This window comes from Aptenodytes patagonicus, chromosome 5, assembly GCF_965638725.1.
Source record: "Aptenodytes patagonicus chromosome 5, bAptPat1.pri.cur, whole genome shotgun sequence".
Classification (NCBI taxonomy): domain Eukaryota; kingdom Metazoa; phylum Chordata; class Aves; order Sphenisciformes; family Spheniscidae; genus Aptenodytes; species Aptenodytes patagonicus.
The window spans coordinates 51757155-51768980 of NC_134953.1; the positions used below are offsets into that span (position 1 = coordinate 51757155).

Genomic DNA, 11826 nt, shown 5'->3' on the forward strand with positions numbered 1-11826 from the left:
TGGCTACATCCCAAGCCAGGGTGAGGGTGGAGGTCCCTAGACAGCAGTCAACACTAATCCCCAGAGCTGTGCTTTCACCTGTTAGCCCATGGTCTCCCAGCACACAGGTAGCTTCCCAGCAGAAAGGGCTGCGAAAGACCTGCATGGGCTGAGGGGTTTGTGCTGTTAACTATGCACCAAGATCACCTACTTGCCTCTTTTTCTGCTCTCCTCTCCCTCCTGAGCCTGCCTGTCACAAAGCCCACTGCTGGTCCAGGCACCTGCTTTACAGGACACATCGCTGAGCCTTCCTCCTTCCTTTCAGGCCTGGGGATGCTGGTTTGGGGTCCAGCTCTGGCTGTGCTAGCTCCCAGGTAGGCAGTGCCATCTGCTGGCTACTCTTTCCTTGACTGCTATGAAAACAGAAAGCTGAATAAGGGACAGCTTTGCTATTTAGCCAGTCTTCCCCCAACCCTTCACATTCTGCTGCTGAAGCCATATCCCACAGGGCTGACCTAAATCATTTAAATTATGTATGTTTCCAAAAAGGGAGCATTACATTGAAAACATTTTATTAAATACTGTTACAAATAGGACAATACATATCAGATTCTAAGTCAGAGATTCTTAATTTATGATTCTAACTTAAACATAACTTATTAAGAAAGACTTTCATTTAAAGTCCTTTAACAGCTTAATAAATCATACTTGCAATATATATACAAATCTCAGGCTTCCATTTTATTTGTAAATAATATGCAGGCATGAAATCTTTACAAACCTCTGAATTATTTTAAAATTACCTGGGCCCAGATCAATGGCCACAGACCTATTCAGGAACAGGTATTTTACAATACATTTACAGTTAACAGCACAGAAATATCCACAGTAAAAATTGCACAATTAAATATTTATGTGTACACCTGTATTACAGTGCATAATCCCACAGGGATGAGATCATTTCAGATCTACTTGCTGCATTCAGAAACCAGAGTACCTAGTATAAGCACTACGATTCCTAGTGCTATAACAAAAAAAAAAAAAAGAGTTTAAAGTCCCTAAGCTTTCTGGGACATGCAGCAGAAACCCAAATAATTGCCCATATCACTACAGGCATATTTATTGACTGGGAGATCCTCTTAAAATAAACTGACTTCAACAATAAACCAGATCAACGATTTCAAGGCTATTCAATGAATATTTTTTCCATCCCGATTATTCTGTTTCTGCAAGTATATCCCATATGCCTCCAGAGAAGACATCTCCAGCAGTGTAGTAAGTGATGTGAAATAATGCATGTCTTCACCTCATCTAGGTACCTTTGAGTAGACCAGAGGAGAAACCAGCCTCCTCTTTAGGCAGCAGCTTACTATTTGCTCACCATCTGGACAAGAGATGGCAAGCTCCCAGTTATGATAACTACATGACTGAATGTAGACAGTATTTTGCCAGAAAGCCAGAGTTTTACTCTCTGCTTGTCTTCAATGGAAATACCAGACAGCTTGAGTTCAAAATTTTCGAGCAACACACGAGGTCAATCATCTTGTTAGCAAGAGGTAAAAACATCTGGACAGCTGTTGATTTGCGTGCAGTTTCATTCTCCAGAAGTCTCTGACACGTAAGTAAAGAGGGCTTCAATTCCTGCAGAGAGAAAAAAATTCCTCTATAAATTGGAAAATTGGCATAGATTTGTATTTGTTCTCATTTCAGAGGAATTTTGTATGCAGCAGGTAGCAAAAATGCACAAAAGTGTTCCTAATACTATACGTCGCTGGACAGAATGCTAAGCACAATCATACTTAAGGAGCTGAATAACCATTTCTAAAGCAATAAATCCATCAGCCTTGTTAGGAACTTTCATGCGACGCCAAGATGCATATTAGGTACCCCAAAGCACATATTGCTATTTCAGCAATTGTATAGCAATTAACAGCTCTGATTGCTTGTGTGATTAAAAGGAAGACAATTTGTGAGTGCAGCTATCTTGTCTGCTTACCTGAAACACCTGGAGTTAGACATTCTGGCCAGCACTTTGGAAGCTACCTTCAATGGTTAGGCTCTGGCAGCTACTATAAAAAACAGAAATAAAAAGTACTTTAATGACAACTGGTTTGTATCAAATGGATTTTAGCAAAGTGATTGCAGTGTTTTTCACGCTGCTTTTTGAGACACAACTTACCTGGAAGGAGTAAATTTCTTTGCTGCAAGAAGAATAAGAAAAGGTATTAGCATTTCAAGATGAAAGCCCCCTCATGCAAACTTTTTCTTCTACTAAAAAACCTCTCATTTCTGAATATCTGATAAAAAGCCATTATCTAGCAACAAATCTCACAGGCAGTTATTACTGTGTTGTCATTATCCCCATCTCAAATTCCCATTCACTTTCCCTGGCAGTAATTACTGATAAATAGAATGTGGCTTTTTTCTTCTAATTCTTGTTTTCTAAATATTTGGTTTTTACTATTTTTGATTTTTAAATGTTCATCCAAAAGCTAAACATGGCACGCATGCAGGCTTCTTGAAAATAATTTTGGAATTTGTTTAAGTATGGGGATTTTCACTTTTTCAAAAAGCAAGGTATTGGGATTTGGAGGTTGGGTTTTTTCCTCCACTGAAAATTTTTCAGGAAGGTAAATAAAACCAGTGGACCCAGTCCAATTGCTCACCTTTTCTTTGGAAACGCCTTGCAAGCCAAAGGAGGAACAATGCTGTGGACAACAGAGAGGCACTTGTGGCTGCTACGCCCACAGAGACATAGCTAACTTGTTCAGAAGCTGAAAGGATGAAAAAGTTTCAGTGAGATCAAGAGGCATGTGAGGTCTTCGAAGACCTCTCTACTTCTTCCTTTTCCTTGTGCTCTTCAAGAGGAACCAGAATTGCAGCTTGTAACCCTTAAGTTTTCTCTTGCTGAGACAGGACACATCCTGTACACAAGGTAAAAAGCTGCATAATAAAAATTATCCCACCCATTGCCAAAGCAATGACAAGGCAACAAGCTAGCTATACCAGGGTCTGTCTAACCTCCAGCCTCACATGACAATTTATGCTCATCTTTTATTTTTCATGTTTCAGTTCATATTTTAATTCCCACTATGCTGTCTTCCTCTTTGAGCAATCCCATTGAGATCAACGAAATTACTAAAGGATCTAAATTCTGCTCAAGCAAATAAAGTGGAGTTGAGCTTTTAGGACCTCAAGCAAAAGCATTTCAGGCAGGCCAAGTATGTTCCCACTGAGGACAGGGACAGAGCTGTTACTGCCTCAAATGGGAAGGCAAGGCTGAGACTGTTGTCCTGTAAAATTATAGCCTTTGACAGAAAAGCTCTGTAAGGTCTTTTGGCTGAGGAGTTCACCCAAGAAACTATCGCACCAAATTAATAAATCCATAAACTTTTCCACTGAGAAACAGACTTACGAATGCAGATTTCCCCACAAGGTTCTGTTTCTCTAGAAAAACTTTTTTTCTTTATTTGTATGGAAAAAGCTCAACAGGAGAAATATTTTAATTAAAAAACAAACAAACCAGGTTGTAAAAAACAACCAAAATCAGGTTGCGGCTTTTGTTTTTGGATAAGAAATCAACATTTTTCACCAAGACCTTTTAGGAGTTTTTCCCCCTTCTGTTTTCAAAAAACATACTGAGATATTATGTTGGGCTTTTTAATTCATGGACTTCACTAGAAATTCTAGCTCACTGGTTGGTGCTACCTCCTCCACCCTTCCATACCTCATTTGACTAGAAACTCAGTGCCACTTCTCTGTGGCTAGTCACAGGTCAAATACCTTCACATGTGGGCAGACTGGCACTCCAGTTTCCTGAATGGCTGCACTCAAGAACATGAGAACCATTGAGCCTCCATCCTTCTAGACAGCTGAAGTGGCAGGCTGTGATGTACGTGAAGTTCCCAGCACCATGTGAGCAATCCATAGAGCCTTTCTCAGGAGAGCTCAGTGGTTCACACTGTACAACTGAAATACAGAAAGAAAAGGTTAAGAGTCATTAGGGACTTTCCTGTCTTTGGCCCTATTTTTTTTCACTAGTAGATATACACTGTATTTTCAAATTCATTAGACTTTGGGATGGGAACAGTTCACAGAGCCATTAGCAGGCATTTCTAAGGCAGGGCAAGTCACAGCTGAAAACAGGAGAGGCAGCACAGAATTTAGTTTGGAGCCAGGACCCTATAGGAATACGGATTTCAGTGTGCTGTCCAGTGACAAGAAAACTGTATTTTCCAACCCAGTAAGTCTTACCTTTGCATTTTGGCACTGGCTCTGACCACTGTCCCTGTGCCGTGCACTCAATGCTGGATGGGCCATCCAGAACATAGCCCTTGCTGCAGTAGAAATCGCAATGCGAGCGATAGGTGAGATCTGCAGGAGCATGGTCACAGGTCACAAAGCCTTCTTCTGCCCAGGTTACAGCCTCACACCTCACAGCTGGAACACACAGATCACAACAGCAATCAGCACAGATGCCTCAGGAATTCAACATGCCAATGCTGACAACCCCAAGTGCTCAGGTGAGCCGGGATAAAGAAAGGTACCTGCACAGGATGGCTGCTGCCTGTCCCAGGCCCCAGAAGACCCACACTGCAGTGTGGCTGGTCCTGTCAGGGTAAATCCTTCCTCACAGGTGAACTCGCAGGTGGTACCCCAGCTGAGCTCCACAGAGGAATGGGAGCAGTTCACAGCACCATGAGCAGGCATTTCTAAGGCTGGACAGGTCACAGCTGAAAAGCATAAGAGGCAGCACAGAGCTTAGCTTGGAGTAGGTCAAGATAAACACTCTTCTTTGAGCTGACAAGACGACATGCCCTGCCTGGAGCTGTACCCTACAGAGCCATAGTACTTCCCTTCAGACCTAGCAGTGTCTCAGGAAACAGGTATTTCAGCACATTGCACAGTGCAGCCAGAACCCTTGAACATGCACCTAAAACATGCAAGCTATCCTGAGACTGGCTTCAGATTATATTCCACAAGTGGACTGCATAAGCAGACACTGGCTCCCATTTGGAGTGTAGGGAATAAAGAGTTCCTGTCAGAACACTCCACTTCAAAAGCCTGTTATCATGTGTGTTGGGGACACAGTTCCTGAGTGTTGCTTGTCACCCTGCACTGCTGTTTCCTCTTCAATACAACAGGCTAGATGATCCCCATCTTGAGATCTGCTTATGGAAAGTGCTATAAACACAGTGGGCATGACTGTTATTCCTTGACTACACTTGAATGAGGAAGTCCCTTCAGACTATTTGAGCTACTCTAAGCTTTAGTTGATGTCTTCCAACCCAGTAAGTCTTACCTTTGCATTTTGGCACTGGCTCTGACCACTGTCCCTGTGCCGTGCACTCAATGCTGGATGGGCCATCCAGAACATAGCCCTTGCTGCAGTAGAAATCGCAATGCGAGCGATAGGTGAGATCTGCAGGAGCATGGTCACAGGTCACAAAGCCTTCTTCTGCCCAGGTTACAGCCTCACACCTCACAGCTGGAACACACAGATCACAACAGCAATCAGCACAGATGCCTCAGGAATTCAACATGCCAATGCTGACAACCCCAAGTGCTCAGGTGAGCCGGGATAAAGAAAGGTACCTGCACAGGATGGCTGCTGCCTGTCCCAGGCCCCAGAAGACCCACACTGCAGTGTGGCTGGTCCTGTCAGGGTAAATCCTTCCTCACAGGTGAACTCGCAGGTGGTACCCCAGCTGAGCTCCACAGAGGAATGGGAGCAGTTCACAGCACCATGAGCAGGCATTTCTAAGGCTGGACAGGTCACAGCTGAAAAGCATAAGAGGCAGCACAGAGCTTAGTTTGGAACAAACCATAAAAAGCTTTTTTTCTTTCCTGAAACTTAGCAACATATCCACTAAATGGAAGCCGCTTTAGAAAGGAGATCTATTATGCTGCCATTTCAGAAGGCAGATAGGAGTGGAAAGATCTCAAAATGGAAGACTGACTCTTAAGGCAAGGCTGTAAATTCATCTGCAGCTCACGACAGCAACTAGCTACAATCCAAAATTTTCCCATTTTGACTGCTGCTTGGTAATGTTTCATGCTTTTATTTGCTTCAAACAGTAGCTTATTCTAAGCTGAACACCTCAAAAAATAATTTCTATGGTCAGGAATAACTGGCCTGTTGTGCGCAGTCTCACAGCTAGATCATCTCCATTCCCTGTTCCCCACTAAGAGGTGGAAAAGTCTTTCCCTACAAGGAAATCTAGACCAGGGCCAGAACATTCATCCTGCCCATTTCATCTCTTCAGGAACAGAGACATCTGTGTGCTGCAATAGAATAGCACCTTCACCACGTAATTAATTACAAAGGAATGGGCCAGAACTTCAATTTGCACCTACTAACAGAGCAACACTGAAGTTTACAGAGCTATGTACAATGTAGAAAGCTCATCTATCACTGCTTGAGAAGCTCACCTTTGCATGCTGCGAGGGGGCCAGACCAGACCCCAGAAGAGGTACAGTATACAGATTCCCGTGCAGTCAGTTCATAGCCTTCCTCACACTGAACTGTGCAGGATGAGTTGTAGCTGAAGTTCTCCAATGGATGGTTGCACTCAAGGCTCCCATGATCAGGTTTCTTTAGTGGATCACAACTCTCAACTTCAAAGAAACACAAGAAGGTACACAGTCAGTCTCAGTGGCTGTGCAGCTAAATCAACAAGCCAGACAAACTGAACACTAGCTAGCATGAACATCACCCTGGTTGAAAAGCAGGATGGAGTAATCTTACCAAACTCGCATTCAGGCCCATAGAATCCAGGGTTACAATGGCAGGTGTGATTGTTAATAGTCTCTATGCATTCTCCACGGCCACTGCAGAGAGATGGGTTGCAAGAAGCTGGGGGAAAAAAAGAAAAGAAAAAAATACAGCAAATTATAAAAGAATCAGCAATAGCCACTAATGAAACCTGGCTAGTGCTTTGTTTATCTTTCTGGCACTGAACAAGCACTTTGTACAGCAAAGGAAAAGCAGGGTGTTTGGTACATAAGATCACCCTGTCATTTCACAGAAGCATTTCAGAAATCAACACCTTTGACAGACTAGCCCACAGTGAAAGCATTCTACTGGTGGGAAACTCCATGACCACTTGTTCTCAGGTAAATATTAGCAATACTTAAAATACAAAAGTAACAATATACTATGGGGTAGGTAGAAATCCTCAACAGGTACATTCTTCATTAACTCACCACAGCTCTAATTTGACTGATACTTGACTTGGATTTTTTTTTTTTTTTGACCTAGCCTTAGCCACCTCCACACAAAGTGTCTAATCTAATCCAGCGGTCTATAGTCAGATGACAGATGCCTCCAAAAGGGCCATTCTTATCTAGCTGAGACACCCACTTGAAAGTGGGATGAAAGTCACCATCTGGAAGAGCCTGTTTCTCTCCACTGATTATGGAGAAGGTCTGGTAATTTGCTCATAAAAGATGTATAATATTCTGGGAGCTAAAAGGTAAGTGAGATCAATCCAGCTCTTAGAACAAGAACAACCTCAGCCCTGTAAGTAAGGATAAGCGTAGAAGTGCTTACAGGGTCAGGTAGTTAATATGTAAGATTAGGTTAAAAAACTCATCCCACCCACCATCTCATCTTCACAGAGGCACGCTAGGATGGCCTTTGTCATACCATACCTGTGTAGCATAAGGCGACCTTCTTTTTCTCACACTGCTCATCATTCCATTTGCCATCATCCTTCCCTCTTTTGATGTAGATTTCAACACAGTCCTCGTTGTTCCCTTTGCCATTTGGCTCACCTGAAGCCCAGTTTTTTGCCTCTTCTGTTAGTTCTTTGTTAGTTCCAATCCAGGTCCATACCTCATTAATTTTTCTGATTCCAATCCAGTAGTAACCCGGGTTGAAGGGTAAGAAGTTATTGAGATAGTTGATTTCCTCCTTATTCTGAATGGCAACCATGTTAGTATACCTCTTTTTGCACCACAGCTCTGCTTCTCTGTAGGTCATGTTTGTGTCTGAATAATGGTATGTCCAACAATTCGCCTCCTGCAGTATTGTAAGTCCTAGAATGAAAAGATGTCAAAAAGTTAATGTCTGACTTTTTCTCTCCTCTCGCTCTAGAAGAGGATATATAAAGCTCTTAAATATTGCAAACTTGTCAATATCTGAAACTGCATAAAAAGCAATGGCAATTATTTTATAAACAATGAACTGGCAAGCTTCAAAACAGGCATGTCAGCATCAAGTACAGGGACTTCAGCCTGTGAAACTATGCCCAATGACACAAAGCTTTGCAGACTTCATAGCAAACTATAGGAGCCAATTACTTGTTTGACAGGCAACCAAGGAAACATGCCATTGCAGCTACAGGTTTTTCTGTGTGAACCTAGCCTCAAGCTAATCAGGTCAGGTTCAAAAACTCTGTTTAATTCTGAGCTGAAACAGAACAGAACTAATATTACCATCCAACTAGTTTTCTACACAGAGACATACACACTTACCATAAGCAAGAAGAGATAGGAACCACAAGGAAATCATGTTTCTGAAAGTTCTCTTTATCTTTTAAGCAGACAGCTATGAAAGATCAAAGGAACACATTTGTAAAGAACAAATACTGACTTTTTACAATTCAATATAAAATACTGACTATGCAATCTTTTCTACATACTTTTTAACGATTATTCTAAAGACTTAAATAAGATTTCCATTTTTAGGAAATTATTCATTTTAAAAAACAGTTCTTAATATCAAGATAGCTTTTAAATTTAAACAGCTTTTAAAGAACACCAACACAGAATTCCATCTGTCCAGTTTTCCTTTAGCTGAGCAATGAAACAGAATAACACGCTCCATTTCTACTCACAGATTGCAGTTGTGGTGGCCAGGTGGCAAAAGTCTTCTGCGATACTTCTAGTGAGTGCTTTCTGTTGCTAAGTTGCTGAATACGGACTTGAAGATTAAGTTCAGCTCCAAGTGTCTGGACTGCGTAATCCCCTGCCTTTACTACGGCCTTTTATTCTCTCAACTGGCCTGTCTTCCACAAGACGGGAAATTCCGTGTGGAAAAAAATTTCTCGGAAAATCCCAGGATCTGGCCCTCCCACACATTAAGCCTGATGCTTCCCCTTGCCAGATCAACCCTGTGCTGACAAACTGCCAAGTACTGCACCACATAGTTTTACTGACAGAAACACACAATTCCAGGATATCGGGACGGAGCAGGATGGTTAGTTTAAGTTAGTTGCATGAATAAGCAGATTCCAACTTTTCACCTAGCATAATGTTTTGCACCAAGGAGGCGCCATTTCTTTTGGTATCTCAGTAAGAAAGGCACCAACACTCAAAGCTGGTTAACTAAGTTTGAGTAGAAGATAGAAACTGCAGCATTGGACAAGCCCTTCCTTGTGGATCACAGCACACTCTGCAGAGTTCTCATTTGTGGTAAGGTTTGCCAGCCCCAGGATTGCTAGTACTCTTCTAGAGTCTTGCTCACAACACAGATTCATCAGTCACTCGTAGCAGTCAAGCTTGGAATGTGGACTTAGCTTTGAAGAGTCCCTTGGACAACGTGCTCCACTATCCTTACCTTAATAGAGTTACAATTCCTGAATAGGTGCATATAATATTTCAGGTGGACAAGACAATACACTTGTCTCATACTGAATTCATGCACATTTATTGTGTATACACTGATTAATTATACTACTGCAGACAGCAGTCACATGGTGTCCATGGTATGGAGACACATGCCTGAGTAATCATGGACACTTTGCTATAGTGGGTTGGTAAGCCGTCACAGCCTATTCAGAGTGCACCTGTGCATATGAGAAGGCAGTAAGCATGAGGATCACTGACTCCCTGCACAATAGTCTTCCGGCTGCACCACTACACTACACTCCTTGATCCTCATGCGCACCTTCACATGTATGCCACTTCAGTGATGAGTGACTTGCCATACTGTGTGCAACAGTAGTTTTGGATATTCTCACTTAAGTATCCTTCTTGCCTCTGTTACAGAGGTCTCAAAAGTACTGTTGAGGGCTGTAAGTAGGGAATGGGCATCACAAGTAATAGACATATTAGCTCGGTTGTCAACTGTGCTGGTTTTGGCTGGGATAAAGCTAATTTTCTTCATAGTAGCTAGTATGGGGCTACGTTTTGGATTTGTGCTGGAAACAGTGTTGATAATACAGGGATGTTTTCATTATTGCTGAGCAGCACTTACACAGAGTCAAGGCCTTTTCTGCTTCTCACCCCACCCCACCCGCGAGTAGGCTGGGGGTGCACAAGAAGCTGGGAGGGGACACGGCTGGGACAGCTGACCCCAACTGACCAAAGGGATACTCCATACCATGTGACATCATGCTCAGCATATAAAGCTGGGGGAGGAAGAAGGAAGGCGGGGACGTTCGGAGTGATGGCGTTTGTCTTCCCAAGTAACTGTTACGCGTGATGGAGCCCTGCTTTCCTGGAGGTGGCTGAACACCTGCCTGCCGATGGGAAGTAGTGAATGAATTCCTTGTTTTGCTTTGCTCGCATGCGTGACTTTTGCTTTACCTATTAAACTGCCTTTATCTCAACCCACGAGTTTTCTCACTTTTACCCTTCCAATTCTCTCCCCTATTCCACCTGGGGGGAGGCAGCAAGCAGCTGTGTGGTGCTTAGTTGCCAGCTGGGGTTAAGCTATGACATCAACCCTGTGCAAAGGTACAACACTAGAAGCTTGTCACAGAGTCCACATTCCCCAGCCCTCCCAACCCTGGTCAATACAAAGTGGTATTATTCTCTTGTGCCCTGATCAGCCATGTCACCCCATCCCTTGTTCCATGTCCACTCAGGCACTTACTATGGAGACTCCACCAGACACTCCAGTTGCCAAACTGGTATCCCAGACAAAGATTCACAATTATGGGTGAGGGTTAATGAGGCTCGACATGAAAAGGACTCAACAAGGGCTGTCAGCAACAGGAGGACATAGGGTAGCACCCACTTCATATCTGTAAAGCATAGTTATAGCTTATACAGTGCATGTTGGAGCTCTTAATTTGGAGCCTCCACCTGTTCTTACAGAATAAAAATCAGTGGCTCCTGGATCCCAAGCTAAGATCTCAGCTGGTATCAATTCCCAATTTTTTCACAAAAAAATATTTGTCAAGTAGCCATACCTTAATAGATCTCTGCCCAAAGGAATCCATCACAGAAAAGAGGATAGAGCACATTCTAAAACAGCCTCAATTACTATCAAAATATGAGAGTTTACTAGAAATTGCAACAAAGTCCTAGAAAGCATGTCAGAGTCAGTTACGGACTAGAGTGAAGATTAAAAACAACATACTGAATATTTGTAGGAGAGGAACACTTTCTAGCAGGTGTGAACTAACAAAGCTAGAATCACAAATAAACCATCAGAAACTCTGGAAAATTGAGGTTAACTCTTGGCTATGCCACAGATGCATTCTGCAAGCCCAGGCCTGGGCCAGCCTTGCTCAGAACAACCAGACTCCCAGAGACTTCCAGGTAGCATCAGATCAGGACTGCTATTTCTTTAGCCTCAGCTGCTCATCTGTAAATTGGGAATGAAAACATTTCCTGCCTGCCAACCTTTCTCTGTGTTCTTCAGATTGTAAACCCTCCTAATAGAGGCTGGTACTTTTAATGCACCTGTACAGTACATCATGCAGCAGGGTCTAATTTCACAGGGGTTCTGTAAACATTGTCCTAATACAAACTAATGATAATGAGTTTTGATAGGCCAGCCTTTTTTTTTTCCTAAAACATTGATCAGCTGTTATAATTGTATACACAGAAAAATTATAGACAACTCCAGAACAGTTTATATCCTCTCTGGAGCCAGAAGGCAGAAAATCTTAC

General features: G+C 42.7%; 1 protein-coding gene across 1 annotated transcript; it reads right to left on the reverse strand.

Moving 5' to 3' along the window:
• Nucleotides 1–534: 534 nt before the first annotated feature.
• LOC143161114 (E-selectin-like) lies at nucleotides 535–8934 on the reverse strand. Its single transcript, XM_076339738.1, has 14 exons — nucleotides 8820–8934; nucleotides 8458–8530; nucleotides 7633–8019; nucleotides 6728–6835; nucleotides 6412–6597; nucleotides 5575–5760; nucleotides 5282–5467; nucleotides 4527–4712; nucleotides 4234–4419; nucleotides 3763–3948; nucleotides 2646–2753; nucleotides 2159–2180; nucleotides 1976–2048; nucleotides 535–1620 (listed from the first exon to the last, which is right to left on the reverse strand). Exons 2-13 carry the CDS (start codon nucleotides 8492–8494, stop codon nucleotides 1991–1993), a joined length of 1836 nt encoding a protein of 611 aa, XP_076195853.1. The 5' UTR covers nucleotides 8495–8530; nucleotides 8820–8934; the 3' UTR covers nucleotides 535–1620; nucleotides 1976–1990.
• Between the last annotated feature and the right edge of the window lie 2892 nt (nucleotides 8935–11826).